Raw genomic sequence first — 16,875 nt, forward strand, 5'->3', positions numbered from 1 at the left:
TAATAATAATTAGTCTTTTTTCAGTTTCATGTATTCAGGATCCATCTTCTTGAGAAGGATTTCTTCAATAGCTTTGCAGACAATAGCGTTAAGAGAAAACTGACCTGCTGCAAAGCCCTTGCTTGTCCCATGAACTGCGCAGCGTGGTTGACTGCTTCCCTGACGGGTGAGGGGATGCTGAAACCCAACGCAGACATGTGGCGAACATCTCTCTCTAGTGCTACTAGGCGAGGGTTGAACGTAACTCTCATCAGATTGTTATTGGCCGAGAACTCCACGACTGGAGATTCCGGCGACAGGATGAGTGATTTGTTATTTAGCTCCATCTGTAAGAGGAATAACAGACTAAAATTCTTTTTGCAAAATATATATTTGATTGATTTAATTTTCATATTCAATTATAAAGAAAGAACTATTAAATTCTTCATCTTCTTCCAGGTGCTACAACCCTGTGTGGGTCTTAGCCTATTCTATGATCTACTTCCACTATCCTTCCGGCTTTCGGAATGTCATGTGTAACTCGTCCATCCTGGCCCACAATGCCCAGCCATCTAAGGCAGCTCAATTTGATGAACTGTGCGATGTGTGGGCTCCTGTATAAAGTATACAGCTCGCTGTATTCCCGTCTCCACCCTGACTGTAGGACATTGACGGGTCCGAAGATACTGTGCAGCACGATTCCATTCAAATAAACTCCTTCCAAGTTTACAGTCATGCATCAGGTTTCCTGATTTTATGAGTCATGCCATTGCAGTATATATTAAAAAAAAATATATTGCTACTCGCCACTCGATACTTGATAGCTCGCAGGGAACTATAAATTGAGGTGGCGGCCGTGACCTGTGATGCAGATTATTTTTCAAAATACATAGTCGCATTTCAATTTTCACTATGTAGTTGACGTACTCTATCTCGCTCTAAAAGTTAGCACAGCAAAGAGAGGGAGTGAAGATAGCACGTTTGATAGCTAAATTCTCGTGATAATTTTATTAACTGCCTAAATACATAAATATATCATATTTATCACTTTTTGGGTGATATGTTAGAATAGCCTCGCCGGTACTCGAAATTCTTGACCCCCTCAAAAGCCCTGTTGTGTGTTCTGAAAGTATCACAAGGTCTGTCGGGCCCTCTTACTACAACTAAGACATAAAATACATAACATACGTACATAATTGGAAATTTTATTTTTATAATAATACTGCAAATCAATGATAACCTGCAGGTCCCTGGTCCAGTCCTCGTAATGCTGTGTTTGTAGCTGACGAAGTTCATTTTGTAGATTGACAGATTGTTTTTTTATAAGAGCGCATCCATCCAAGTCGTTCAGCAAATGGTCTGTCGTCTTTTCAATCTCGGACACCTTGAAAAATTCGATTGTTACATACTATGAAAGATATGCAGTTATATAATTTATAATATTTTTATATCACTTTGTAATCAAAGTATCCCATAATAAATAGTCCAAGAATCACTGCTAAATGAATGCTGAATTTATCTAAAAGAAGCGGCGGGTGCTTTCGATATTCCTATATTGATATAAACAGGTCTATTCTTAACGGTTATCACTTTAACACGTTTCCGTTATTTTAATTGTTCCAAATTAGCACGGAAGGTATTCTATACACTAAACTGTTATCGGCGGCTATCTCTAATTCGTAATACAGCGAAAATTTAAGTTGGTAGACATGTCGGTCAAATTTGGATATATTCGTGCTGCCGACCCCAAGCGGATAAAGCCGAACTAGCGCCATCTAGTCGGTAATGAGCCGAACACAAGAATTTTGTATTGACATGTCAGACATATCTACATAACCTACAATTTTATTAGTCATATTGCAATGGGTTGTATTGTATTGGGTGATAAAGAAGAACATCGGATTGTGTAGAGTATCACGAGATTTATTTGTGGCGACTATAATATATTATAAGATCTGCAGCCGCACCGAAAAAAAATGTGGAACCGAAAAAAATTAATGTTACTACTGGTTTCGAACCGCGTTGGCTTTGATTTTTATTCCAGACAAACTTGACGCTCTCTGGGTGAGCCAAAATGCACAATCTAAAAATACATACAGAGGGTCTCACCGCAGCTAATCGGCAATTCATATTATATATACTCATATTTCAATGAGTCTGCCCGATAATGATTCCGGACTCTTTAGGGTTTCTTGGAATTAGATTCTTAGGGGATGACACCTTTTAGCAGTGTTGCATTATGTAATTATTAAATGATATTTACCCGTCCCATCATATACTTTGTCCACTGTATGTGTTGTACAAGTGGAGATATCTCCTGAATGTTGAATTCACTATCAACGGGAGATTTATCCTCCAAGACTTGCGTTTCAATCTCTTTTAACATTGTTCCCAGAGTACTCATGAAGACCTCCCTTTCCTTCTTAAGTGCTGCGTGAACTGTTGGTCTCTCAATGAGTGCCGTGTATCTGCCAAACTCATGGAGCATCTATAAATAATACACTTTGTCTACTAAACTGTGTTAATAAGGTGACAGCAAAGAATTTTACCAATAGATCAGTGTCCGCTAAATATTTTTATTTCACTGTATACTGGGGAAGAGGAATTTGTTTTGTGGCACCAAAAAATGTACTTGTATACCTAGGAAACAATATTATATTAATAGCAAAATGATATAGATAATATTTTTATTAGTGAGAAGGATGCAATTAGTTTTGAGAAAAAAATACGTGAAAACGTGGCTCTAAATTAGATAAACAAACACGTAACTCCGCATTTACCACCTGTAATAGTTCCCAAATCCAAAATGCTGACAAGTTTGTTAAATTTTCTTCCAATGTTAACCTTTTCTATGTCTCACGATATTACCATGGCAGTATCTGAGAGGCCGCAAGATTTTTAACGACACATGTTAAATGTCATACTATAATCGCTGTAATACCGATAATTTGTAGTATTTCATAATTATTCAATCAGATGTCACTGTGTGTTTAGTTTTTTAGATAATGCAAATCAATAGACAGTGGCTAGTAATTTGGGTATAAAATCGGGCGAGATAACTAGCGAAATTTGTATGTTCGGCTTGTCGATCACGGCCTCATAAAGGGAGATAACTCGCTGAATGCATAGAACCGGTTAATGTGAAGTGTGTGCCGTCGTATCTCGTGAAAGTATTGATGAAACCACTCACAAATTTGATAATCAAGTGATGTAAAATACTTATGCGATGATGCAGATAGGTTTTCTATTTTCTTCTTCACTTCTGACATTATTTAAATTTGTTTGAAATAATGAATTTTTAAATAACAGCGACATAGACAATTACGTATGTACGTAGCATAATATTGATAAGAACAGTTTGAAGAAGTGCTGGGTCGCTGATCCACCACTGATAAAGGTGGACGCAAGACTGACACCAAAAGTAGAATAGCAATAGCAAAAAACACCCAGTCAAAAAGTCTAAATTACGACCAATTTGGAAGAGCAAAAATATTACCAAAGAGATTAATATGCATCTTTTGTTGTCCCAATCTGTATACATGCTTCCGAGACAGACAGTAATGAGACAGACAAATGAACAAATGAGTCCATCCGACAATCATATGATAAATCATCAATGTAATACCTAAATAGTTTTATCACCTGTTTCGCTGACGAGCTGACAAGTTTGGGTCTGAGTTTTTCAGCGATTCTGTCTTCGGCAGGTTTCAAAAGACGTTCAAAGTGAGACTTTGACTTTACCCAGCCAGAATTACTGTTTGGCGTACATTGCCATAGATTTAAACCTAGAAAGAAATTTAAAATATAAATTAGAATGATTATTAAATTTAATTAGAAAAAAAAATATTTATGGATATTGTCATAAATATTCATATTCTTCTGACAGTAGCTGTGGTGAAGACTCCTTCCTAGGGATTATTTAAATCTTACCTTAATAAAAATAAACTTTATATTACATTACAAACAGAGGTATTGATACGATAAACATTTAACTATTTTCCTTTAGATAATTCGTCATATGATTATTTTCCGACTGCCTTTCTACAAGGCATGCTTACTTTTCACTCTCTTGAATCTCGTCGGTCTCTTCTGCTGTTGAAACACTTTTGCCTGTTATCGCGAGGCATGGTTTCCAATCCTGGTGTCCTAATGAATTTGAATTTCCATGCGCCTGTCAATTACCTACGTGGTCGCAGCCATGATTTATTCTGGATTGGAACCGTTTCCTCGTGTCAAGCCTATCAGGCACCATTAGCGAGGGGTGCAAGATTAGTAAATGCACTCCCTAAAGACATAGACATTTTCAATGATGTACTTTGCATTTTGTTTTTGAAACTGTATTTTTCTGTATAAAATTCTAGGTTTTTCGTTCTCAAAAATTATATTTTTCTGTATTAAATTGTACTTAAGTATGTTTTGATTATTTTTTTTTGTTATTATATATATATTTCTTTTTCTATATTCTCTTCTCTCTTGTGAGGGTAATGTTTGACTTATAATGTAAATCTCATGTCGTGTACGTCTTGAATTTAGATTTGTTATGTCCACAATGTTTTGTATTCTTAAATAAATAAATAAGTAATATAATGTAAGAGTCCATATTTTTTATGCTGGCGTGCACGTCACATCGCTTGCGGACGGAAAGCATTGTGTCATCGCGTTCAAATGTTGCAGGTTTTCAATGGGAGGGAACTAGAGGGAATGAAGTGTTAAGATGCTGAAGCGGGGGGAAAACCGCACGCCAGCATAAAGAATACGGACTCTAGTTATCACAATATATCTACACAGATACGCTGTGCCTGTGGCTCTAAAAGGCTGTAATAATCCGTACATAAATGCATCATGTTTTGTATAGAATATGGTGGACTATAATGGATGAGGGAAGTGGTGTGACCTTGTGCTTGCCTTACACATCGATGGTGGAGCATGATAGGAGGAAGTAAATAAGTAATGTACACCGGTATTACCGTGGAATGGTTGAAATATCTTCGACGCTTTTAAATCATCTTGTTCCGATGTGGATAATAGTTTTGTAAGTTGAAGATGGATTGATCTGACATCAGCTATCTAAAACATAATAAAAAAAAATTATATCTGGTTGACCAGAGGCTGACCTTACGAGTCAGTAATGAACATGAAACATGAATGGAGATATATTAATCAAGATTGGCCATTTAGATATACATTCAACACAGAGGTATGACTTTATTTAATCCATCCAGCCAGTAGTGATTATCTTTCACGCAGATGACGCAATCGACTCATCAGAAGATTAAAAAGGGGGTATCTGTTCTCGAAGCTCAGTATACAGCTCCTTTGAGCATTCTTAAGGTGTCATGACTCGGTACTGTAAAGTAGCACCTATCAGAATACAAGCGTTGAATAGACGATATTTGATTTTAACCAAGTACAGTTCTGAATCCCAGTCATTCCCATTCGGATAGCAAGCTCTGTTTGCAAAGTATGCATGCACCCCCAAGTATTTAAAGCTGTCGACACTCGATAGGTAAATCTGGATCCGGTCAAGAAAATAATTCATCTCAATAATTTAGAAAAATGTATTGATTATTACCTCTTTGAGCCTCTCTTGAAACATGTTCAAATATCGAGGAACATGCGGCTGGCCCTCCCATGCGTGCAGCGAATGGTTCGGCCAGTATTTCTGAGTCAGAGAATAGCAAGCGGAGAGCCACGCCGATGCAGCCGACGAGCATTCCGTCAGAACTTTTATTACTGTAGTATCTGAGCCCCAAACGTCGAGAGGTGTTAGGATTTCTTGGAGTTTTGTTATACAAGCATTCCCTGAATAAAAAGATATATTTAATGATTACTTTGGTATCTGCGTAAACAAAAATCTATTACAATTAATTATGTGACAGTTTTATTGAATTTTTTCAGTATTTTATAAAATAATGTTGGTAAAGAACTTGGTAAAGAACTTCAGATAAAACCTTAATTTAAAATTATTTCTCATACTCAAAGATCTCTCATTATCTAGTATTATGTTTTTTAGATTCAAGATTTAATATAAATATGCACACAAAATTTGTCTCAATTAAGTATGACTCCTTTAGCATAGTGGTCTAAGTGCGTGGGCACGATACCCGAGAGATGCAGGTTCGATTCCTGCGGGATGTCTTACTTTTTTCAAAAAGATTTTTTCTATTGGTTATAAGTTATAATATATTTTCTCAGAAGTGTTTTCAAAATTATGCATGTTCAATAAGTACACAAAATTTAAGAATGTAGAATATAGTCTCAAAAATATACCTATTAGGAGAATCACACATCTTGCGGATGCCAAGCGAAGGCTGTTACCATTAAGGCTATACTTCAGTTGAGGTATGGTCTAAAAAATCGTGGCTAGGCGATGCGCGGATTGTGCAAATGACGCGTACCGAACGAAATATAATTTGTCATAAAAATTATACATGCGTCCATTTAATGTTATGTTTATTGTTATATTACTAATAATAATAGTATATTCATTGACATGTTTTCTTTTTCAAGTACATACGTAAAGGTTTTTAATCATCTTTACATGATTTAAGAATATATTCATCCGACGCCATGACAAAACAAATCGATGTGTGCACACCTCGACAGTCGGTCTCCGATTGGCGACGAGTGCAAAATTTCGTCACACCTACAGTTGAAAATTATTTTCCGTTTCACTGAAGTACGCTCTTAACCCACCAAACCTTTTGAGGCTTTTCCTAGATATATTTTTAATGAAGAATATAGAATTTTTTTTTTATGTGAATTTTTTTTTTAACCAACAGTTATGTTATTAGTAAATGCAAGGATGTTAATAAAAATTTGAGTAACCCTGACACCATCTATGAATCAAGCTAGTAATTCGTTTACCTTCTTTAAATTACAAAGATGATAGCCATTATTGACGGAATTTAAAACACCTCAGTTATTGAGACAACTGTAACTTAATGGTAAGAACCCTCACCCGGCAAGCAAAAGATGTGTTTCAAATTCCGCTGAGTACAACATTTTTTCTCAGATTTCTCTAATAGATATGTTTCCGAGGCGCTTCCCAGTTACGTATAAAATATTGTATTATTTTTATTTGTTTATTGATCCCAATAGGTATTATTGTGAATAAATATTGTGATCTAGTTAAATTTCATTGCATATGACGAAAACAAACATCAGATTATTTAATTATAAATACCGATGACATCCATTAGATGCGCCATCCGTTTTTGAGGATAAACGTAATTGGAGTGCCTCCAAAGATCATCCAGGTATCCTCCAGAGCTTTCCATGGCCTCCTGTATTTCCGACGTTCCCACCACATCTATGGATCTGAAATAACGGCAAGATGATATAATATTGTCTGAACTCAAGCAAACGACATTTAAGATATCGACACCAGAGGTAAAGTAGTGTTGTTTCTAAAAAAATTGGGTTTATACAAATAATTTGTTTGAGAGTTTTAAACAAAGTTTACATGATTTTTTAACTAAATAATAATGCCTGTAAATGTATTTTTGGCTGCGTATCTACTAGTGACGTACAGTTTCTTTATATTAGCAAATAAATGTCATGGCAGTAGTGTGAAGTTCTCTGCAAATGAATGCGAAATCACTTGTAGTCAACTTAATCAGTGTACCAGTGTTCCATTTTTTTTTTTTGCTTCAATCTCATACATTTCATGTCCGGAAACCTGTACGTATGCAGTTCGCCGTATCACACTTCACCGTGAAATGTTGTATCGGAAATATAAGGCCATATATTAAAGACCGTCCAACCTCTTTGGATCGTATAGTACTGACATAAAATTCATGTCTAAATAAAACACGGTTCTTGTCGATATACTAGATTATTTGTTAGGTTAGGTTAGGTTTTCATTCTTGAATTCATGAATTTTGCGAAAATCAGCTATGAAAATTGAAATAATGTTCATATTGAATCTAATAAAATTGGAAACCGAATAGTTTCTCTTTCCGATAAGAAAGCTCATGTAGAAAGAAATGTTTTACGTATAATTAACATGTAACCCATACATTTAGGTACCGTCTTTATAGAAGAAGGTTTTTTTGGAGTTTTGAAGGAATCTTTGGGGTTAGATGTCGTCTTTTAAGAAACAACACCACGTAAGTCCCCATTTGGCGGTTTTGAGTTTTGAATAACATTCGGTAGATAAAAAAATCCTACACCGTGTTCCTTCTATAGAAAAATTCTTTTTGAATGAAAAAATGTTTTTTTTTTAACTAAACACAAAAAAAATAAGTTAAAAGGTATCAATTTTCAATTTTTTTGAGACGTTTTTTGTTTCCCCTGAAAATTTTAATTAACTGACTTCCGCGGTGTTGTTTCTTAAGCGATGATGTATTTTGGCATCAGATTAGACTAGAGATATTTAAAGAGAGTGGAGACAATGATTGTTCAGTTACCCACCTGACTTCTTGAGATAACGGTTGTAATATTGAAATAAATGCTTCAGCCATATCTCTTTGTTTACGAGTCTTGCTCTCGGCAAAGATAGTTTGCCAATAATCTGTCTCATCATCCACCGATAACACAACTGAAAAAATACATATAATAATTAAATAGAGTACCGACAATCGAGTGGTTAATGGTGAATGTTAAATATTAATAAATACTTACCCATCAAGCTAGGTCCACCGTCTTTCCCGCTGGCTATTGTACGTAAACCGGCCTCAAGATGCGATAACATCTCTTGAATCTTTGGATCCACCGTTACCGAAGAGTCCTGTACCGTGGAAATTAATATCAACTTAACTTTATATACTCCGTGTCCGGAAATTTGTGCATATTACTGTTCACTGTTGTATCGGAAATAGATGGCCGTATAGTATTGAGATTAAATTCTTGTCAAAGTAAAACACATATTAAAAATCACCAGAATACAATAGAAAACCAGAAGCAAAGAGGTAGGTAAATAAATTAGAAATACAATCATATTGTAGGTATATTTTTATATAAAATTCTGATTGATTCAAAACTAGGTTAGCATAGCTCGTACGTATCAAGTCATCCATACCTATCAAATATCAAATTAATATTCTTATTGAAGCTAATAAAACTTGAACATTACTGTCTGGAACGCTCCACAAACAACGCATAATTTTTTGATATCAATGCTATAGGGCCATCTCTTTCTGGTACATCAGTTCACGGTGAACTGTGATGCAGCAAAAATGTAATATGTACAATTTACAAATAACCTATACGCTCACTCCATCACCAACCGTGCATCTATCATTTGTTCAGTGATTTGGTGACGCCATCTGGATGCCAGAACATCTTGACAATAATTGCCATCTTGGCGCGGGGAATATTTTATGAAATGTGTGACAAAATACACGGAAATTATGACTAGAAATAGCATGTAACCACCATAACTTTAAACCAAAGCCCATTATTATACTCAGGCCATGACACGAAACTGTAAACTTTGATGGTAGTGCTAGCAATATTGTGATGAACTGTTTGTTGCATATTGAAATAAATGGTACCTAATAATTTGAGGAAAATATACAATCGAAAATCTTCATTTATTACACAACAGGTTATGGCAATGCATTCGAAGACAATCAATAACTAGCACTACCATCGGAATTTTCAATTCAGTGCCACAGCCTGAATATAGTCGGCCATGGTACGTAGGTACCTATACTAGAAAGTATTATACAAAAATAATGTTATCATAGTTTTGTGTGGTTCATGTAGTTATCAGCAAAATCAAAATATATCGTGCAATATTTGAGATTGTGCATGTTGTGTCCGTCAAAAGTAAGTTTGATCATAGTGCACAATATCTGATATACAGAAAGATGCATCTTGGGCATGAGCACCACAAATGGATAAGGAGGCAGACAAAAGTACGCAATGTGATAAAGGTCGCCAATCTGTCATCTATAATACGACGGCCAAAAAGTGAATCTTCTATAAAAAAATTATCATCCGGTTTGATTGTCTGATACATGTATTTTATGGTGCTGAATATTAATTTGCGGTGAAATTTGCTATTTTGCAATTCAAAGCTTATGTATAATATTAAGATGTAGGGCAAAATTAAAATTTTGATTACAATAATTATTAGAGTCTGATACACATATAGAAGACTTCTCATTGATGTTGACATTGACATTGGTGGCAACGCGTGCTAGAGGCGTGTTTAAATAAAGTATCGGCTCTTTTTCTTCTTCGCAATATACTAAAACTTTACTAATAATAATTCTAACATCACTCCTGGTCGTTTTAGACATATTTTTATTATAAAAAGCTTCAAATTAGGTAAATTGATAGATCCATACACCGCGGGAGCGTAAAATGAAATGATAAATTTGGGGGAGTTCCTCATTTGAAAACGGAAGTGCGACTAGCTGCACTAGAGGTGATTGTTAGTTCACAATTTTAACATGTGGACAAGAAGTTCTTGATCGACAATACAAGGGTCTAAGTGTTTATTTTTGACAAAACAAACATAACAATGAAGTAGTTAGTATTCTAAACTGCCTCATTATAACTTTTGTTTCTCCAAAAATAAACACGTAGAACCATATATGGTTCTCCAATCGCGTAGCCGTAGTGCCTACATGAAGTCACTGGTTTATGCTGATAAACAATTGACACCATGAAAATCAATATTGTTTATGTTATTCGTGATATACGGCCAGCAGTGTTCGAAAGAGTGGCCCAAAATTGGACTTCCAGAATGAGCTATGCCAAGAACAGCCACGGTGGTCATATGCCCGTAATCATTTTCAAATGGTAATGCCATGTAATGATCTTTCTTGACAGGCTTAAAAAACAACCTCTATTTTACAGTACTGAACACTAATGTATATCCACCTACGAAGCGACCTCATATCAAGTCGGGTACTTAGCTAATATTAAACTCAAATGATAAATTTCGGTATTCATCTTGATAAAAACATAATATGTCTTTTTAAATCTTTAAGCCAGTACTGACCGATTGTAGAAGTGGTCCATATACATGATGTAATGTAAGGTACAAAGATTCCACAGGGTTGCTGGGCAGGGCAGTGATGCCGACATACTGAATGGCATTTTCGCTTTCCAATGAAACAGGGGTGCTCTTGTAGAATATTAGCGATCCATTTTCACCCTTAGATACCTATCACAATACAAGATATTTGTTAGTAAATATATTGGCATAAGTAATTATTACACCAACCTTGCCTAGACAGGGGATATCAAAAGGTCTTTATTCTTCTTTGAAGATACCATTACCAAATGGAATATATGACCACCACAATTTATAGGTATTAACCACATTAGTTCAAAAAACATTACTTTGGAATATATAACTTATTACTAATTACTATTTTTTGAAACAAGTGACTCCATCATGAGTGGATGATGAAAAAAAATAATAGAATAATAGAACCCGCAGAACCCCTACATATTTAAAAGGTTCTGGTTCCGATACGTGTTCTCAAGATTCATAATCAAAGCTTCCGGGGTTCGTCTCCAGTCCCGTTCACAGGTCTGATTGCCGCACTTAAAGATGGTGACTATAAACTCTTAAGCTGCCATCTTCAATGGCCTGTTTCCACGTTTTGTTAATAATACAAATTTTTACAGACGCAAATGAAAAAAGTTTAAAGTTTGCTACAAATGAATCTGCAATGTGAAGTGACTTGCAATTTATTTTATCATTATCTATAATTCTATAATAACCTTTTTACAGCTTTACTTTCATATATTTAGGCTCTGTTGCTTTGTCTCTGAGTGAAAATAGTAATTTCTTTATAACCATAATTGAATAATAATCAAATCATTCAGTATATAAATGTATAAAATAAACCAACAACTATAATTTGAGGCGTGACCTTGTCACGATGCGAGTATTACCAGTGTATTGCAAAATTTAGCTTTCCAAAAGACCGCACCTCAAGTTATAGTTGTCGGTCTCTAAGTACAAAAATTCTGCTATCATCAAAGAGTTTAAACTATAGATAAAAGGAGCCTTATACATTATATCTGTTTTGCGATTTTAAATTATTTAGCAAGCGCATGAAGCATGGTTAAGTTGGTAAACTCCACAAATATGAACATCGCCCAATCGATATTACGATTTTTTTATTCACGCAATATGGCAGCTATTTTTTATATTCACTGAAATTACTTACTCGAGTGCAGTTATAATCGGTTTTACACAAATTTTACTTGATTTTTCAACTAAATAATAATGCCGAAATGTAGTATTATCGGTTTCTTATCTACTCATCGTGACGGATTGTCTTTTTATAGGCCCAGCAAATTGGCAAATAAATGTTACAGCAGTAGTGTGAAGTTCTCTGCAAATGAACCTGTAATACGAAGTCACCTGTTGCTAACTTAATCAGTCTTTTATTGTATCAATTTCATACATTTAGGCTCCATCTCTATAGAAGGAGGTTTTCAACATCTATGGTATATGGCTAAGATTGAATTCCTCTCAAATATAATAATTTTGAAACGAATACTCTACTCAAGAAAAAAATGTTTTCTACGAGAATAAGACCTACCTCTGTATGATACTCGATTTTTTGATTTTGTATCAAAGCACTCAGGGTTAGACATTGTGCATTGTTTATGAAATTCTCCAACGCAATATTGTTTGAATTGTCATCGACCACTTCAAGTTTTGGAGAATCATAATATCGAACTGGAAATACATAAATCAGTATTAATATTATATGTTGATGTATACCAGTGTTGAAACAATATCGTGCAAGAGCCAGCGCATCCATTTCTCCATAAGTTACAATCAAAAAGAATGACAAGTATGATAAATAAATATCAAAAAAAAATTAATAAAAGTGTGTAAAATTAATAAAAATTGGTAATTTATATTTGTTACAATAATTTGAATTGGCCTACCGACTGTATAAACTGCCTAGACTTGCTTTATAATCTCAGTTTACGCAGACAGAGAGTGTAAAACTGGCTTTAAACTCATGTATGTCACTAATAAATTAGCAACACTTTTTGAAATTATACTATTTTTCTAACTTGGAGCGGAGTTATATTTTCACACACATGCAGCTGGGCCCTTGCAGCGGTCCTGTACATTCCTCACGTTTGGGTATTCGAAAAATATTGAAAAGGCATTGAATCAAACGAAAAACGGGTCCAAAGGGCCACCAAAAACATTATATTCATTGGTAAAATACTATCTGCACCATTTACTTCATATTATATGGTTTAAATTTTAAAATTATATTTGTTTTCAATAAAGGCTAGATGATGACGACTGACATGTAGAAGTAAACTCAAAAGTTTATTTAGTCATTTTAATACGTACTTATAGAATGTGTTATAAGGGTTTCGTTAGTTCAGAAGTCTTAAAATGACAAGATTGCGAAAAGTAAATAAAGTTCTTACTCGCTGTAGACGTAATAAATTCCTTCATTGAATCCATTTTCCTGAGTTTTTTGTCATAGTTCTGGCGATGACAGCACAATTTGTAATTCTTAAGAATTTTTAAAAATAATCCCTTATGTTTGAATTAATTTCTATGGTAACTAATATTGCCATGTACTTATACTAAATTTAATATGGCATGCTGGAAAAATACCAAATTTTTTTTCCGAGCTATTGAAATAAATGAATATTTTTTATTGAAAAATAAAAAATGAATAAATAATTTATAATTTTGTCGATTCAGAGCAAATGCCTTGGAACTCCACATATTTTGCCTGCAAACTCAAAGTAGTTAGTAATTTTATTAATAGCCTGTAAAAGTAATGACTTCAAAAGCCTAATAAAAAGGGCCTATTCAAGATAATAATAGTACAAAAAATGAGTATTTAAAGTTAAATAAAATTTATTGTATTATACAAATAAAATATTATAATAATTTAATTCAAATATTCAATCTTTCAATATTTAATTTAGTAGATTTTGGATAGTTTTGTAAGAGCTGAATAGTACTATGTGCTACAGATTTTTTATTGGTTAACTGATTGACACACAATAATTTATTTATTTTGATCTTTGTCTATGGTCAGATAGTCATTTTGTCTTCTCTACTTCGGATTTGAGCCGTTTGAGCGGAGTATCTATGAACAGACAAAACGTCATGCCGGATTCGGATATCTGCATTGGATTCTGTTTGTGCGGTTTTCATATTATTATTCTACACTAATATCCCATTTATATTCGTGCAGAGTTTATCCCAACGAAAAAGTAAGCATGTTTGTATTCTCCAAATCTCTCATTATCGCAGTATTGTTGATATATGTATGTATTCCCGAATTAGAAAACTATCGAGCCGGTTTGATAGCGACCTCACAACATATTAGACATCAAAGGAAATACAATACAACGATGAAGGAAAGTGCTAAGAAACTCTCATTAGTCCAATCTCAATCGATATAACCTTTAATTTACCAATTTCGTCCATTAAGCGATGCTATCAATTGAGACAATATGTCACCTAGTCAGACTTCATACTTCGGTACCTACATATTTAATACTTGTTTCAAACCCTTCACCGCAAATTTATCTAGCCATGAGTAATTTTCACTTGAAGTAGACTTGTTTCTTTCAATATTTTTTGAAATTTTCATACATTTTGATGCAGCATTATCACAAACTAAGATTATATTAAGTTGAGGTAGGTTAGTTTAGGTTTGGTTTGGTCTAAAAAGAAAGTTATAAAATCTCATGTGGGCATCTGCGGCATATTTACCGGAGTTGCTTATACATTATGTAGCAAAGTATATTATTAATTATTATTATCTTCCCACACAATATTGTTAACATCTAGTACTGCCCATTGTTTACACAAGTAGGTTGATAATATTGCATAAGTCTCTTGAACATACAAACCACACGAAAATGATTGAATTTTTATACTGTATAATATAATATGCACAACCATAACTCAATGTGTGTAGCAGAGACTTGCACAAGCCTCAAGCAGTCAGTTTTTTTTATTACTATGTTTTTCGATGACATGGTTCAAGTGTACACTCGCACTGTTCAAGTATACTTGTGACGTGTAGGCTATATAATGGCCGTCATGTATTTTTTTTTTTTTTTTTTAAATATTTGACAATTTTATAAAAGTTTACTTACTCTACATATCTTTATAAGAAATGGCATACATTTTATAAATTTCTGTGCATAATTTTTATATAAATATATTCACCTGTTTCATATTTTATATATCGAAGGGTACCTATGATTCCATCAAGCGATCTGTCACTACATAACAATTCATTGACAATAATATCACTTCTGACAGGTTATTAACTATCTATCGCATTCATTATTTAACTGTTAGATATTTTATAGTGCTGGTGCAGCGAGCAAACGCGACAGTTAGCTAAGAGTGACAAAATGATTTGAGTAATTTCACATGATGAAATGACATGATTAAATGTGGCTACTCCACCAATATTGAATAACCGACTTATGTTTTGTTTTTCTAGAAAAATGGCGACCGGGAAACTGCAATGGGAAAAGCCTGTTGATGATCTGGAAATTGCACGCAAAGTTACTGGACTGAACATTAAAACCTCCAAAGATCCAGACCCGACTGAAGAGTCAGTTGATGCCATAAATCCGGCTGAGACATCACTACTACAGAAGATCATTCGTAATGGATTAGTCGAGTCAAAGAAAGATATTGAAATTCAACGAAGAGATCCTAACTCACCGCTTTACTCTGTTAAAACATTCGAGGCTCTGCATCTTAAGCCAAATTTACTTAAAGGAGTTTATGCAATGGGATTTAATGCACCGTCGAAAATTCAAGAAACAGCATTGCCAACATTACTAGCCGACCCGCCTCAAAATATGATTGCCCAATCTCAATCGGGTACCGGTAAAACAGCCGCTTTTGTTTTAGCCATGCTGAGTAGAGTTGATCCAGCTTTAAAACACCCTCAAGTGCTATGCATGAGTCCAACGTACGAACTCGCAATTCAAACTGGTGAAGTTGCCGCAAAAATGGCAACGTTTTGCCCAGAAATAAAATTAAAATATGCAGTACGTGGCGAAGAAATGGCCAGATCTGCCAAAATCACCGATCATATTATAATTGGCACTCCTGGAAAAATGTTGGACTGGGGTGTCAAATTCCAAATGTTTGATCTGACAAAAATTAAAGTCTTCGTGTTGGACGAAGCAGATGTTATGATTTCGAGACAGGGGCATCAGGATCAATGTATACGAATTCATAAAATGTTACCGAGAACTTGCCAAATGATGTTCTTTTCCGCCACATACGACACACCTGTCATGGAGTTTGCTGAAATTATTGTACCTAACCCGCTAATCATTCGTCTCTTGCGTGAAGAAGAATCTTTGGATAACATCAAACAATTTTATGTAAAATGCAGAGGACAAGACGAAAAATATCGCTCCATTTGTAATATTTATGGAGTTATTTCTATCGGCCAAGCGATAATATTCTGTCATACAAGAAAAACGGCTTCATGGCTTTCAGAAAAAATGACAAAAGACGGGCATTCAGTTTCTGTTTTATCCGGAGACCTAACGGTTGAACAGCGCATATCTGTTCTTGATAGATTCAGGTCTGGACAAGAAAAAGTACTTATCACTACAAACGTGCTATCCAGAGGCATCGACGTAGAGCAAGTAACACTGGTTGTGAATTTTGATATGCCGATGGACTTAGACAAGAAAGCAGATTGCGAGACATACTTGCACAGGATTGGACGCACGGGAAGATTCGGCAAGTCCGGCATCGCCATCAATCTCATCGATTCCCCTCTGGCATTGGAAATTTGCCAGAATATTGAAAAGCATTTTGGCAAAAAGATAGCTTTACTGGATACAGAAGATTCAGATGAAATTGAAAAGATTGGAGTGTAATTTTTAAGTTTTTTCTCAATAATTATTATTTTATTTAATAAAAAAAGTTGTATGCTA

The 16,875-nt window shown here is 34.6% G+C and overlaps 2 protein-coding genes across 2 annotated transcripts in view; one reads left to right on the forward strand and one right to left on the reverse strand.

Annotated features, from left to right (window-relative positions):
* LOC147064225 (cytoplasmic dynein 2 heavy chain 1-like) overlaps positions 1-13,044 on the reverse strand; it is a 31,412-nt gene extending 18,368 nt beyond the window's left edge. The window contains exons 1-11 of the mRNA XM_085958677.1: positions 12,985-13,044; positions 10,937-11,101; positions 8,605-8,710; positions 8,395-8,521; positions 7,166-7,299; positions 5,552-5,781; positions 4,947-5,046; positions 3,622-3,764; positions 2,243-2,467; positions 1,220-1,363; positions 105-326 (exon numbers count right to left, since the gene is read on the reverse strand). Coding sequence (XP_085814803.1) covers positions 105-326; positions 1,220-1,363; positions 2,243-2,467; positions 3,622-3,764; positions 4,947-5,046; positions 5,552-5,781; positions 7,166-7,299; positions 8,395-8,521; positions 8,605-8,710; positions 10,937-11,101; positions 12,985-13,044 — 1,656 coding nt within the window. The remainder of the gene's footprint in view (positions 1-104; positions 327-1,219; positions 1,364-2,242; positions 2,468-3,621; positions 3,765-4,946; positions 5,047-5,551; positions 5,782-7,165; positions 7,300-8,394; positions 8,522-8,604; positions 8,711-10,936; positions 11,102-12,984) is intronic.
* A 982-nt stretch (positions 13,045-14,026) lies between these two features.
* LOC147064226 (DEAD-box helicase Dbp80-like) lies at positions 14,027-16,875 on the forward strand. Its single transcript, XM_085958652.1, has 2 exons — positions 14,027-14,160; positions 15,411-16,875. Exon 2 carries the CDS (start codon positions 15,415-15,417, stop codon positions 16,816-16,818), a length of 1,404 nt encoding a protein of 467 aa, XP_085814778.1. The 5' UTR covers positions 14,027-14,160; positions 15,411-15,414; the 3' UTR covers positions 16,819-16,875.

This window comes from Rhyacophila brunnea, unplaced genomic scaffold, assembly GCF_057557595.1.
Source record: "Rhyacophila brunnea isolate RB1 unplaced genomic scaffold, BYU_Rbru_1.0 scaffold_8, whole genome shotgun sequence".
Taxonomy (NCBI): domain Eukaryota; kingdom Metazoa; phylum Arthropoda; class Insecta; order Trichoptera; family Rhyacophilidae; genus Rhyacophila; species Rhyacophila brunnea.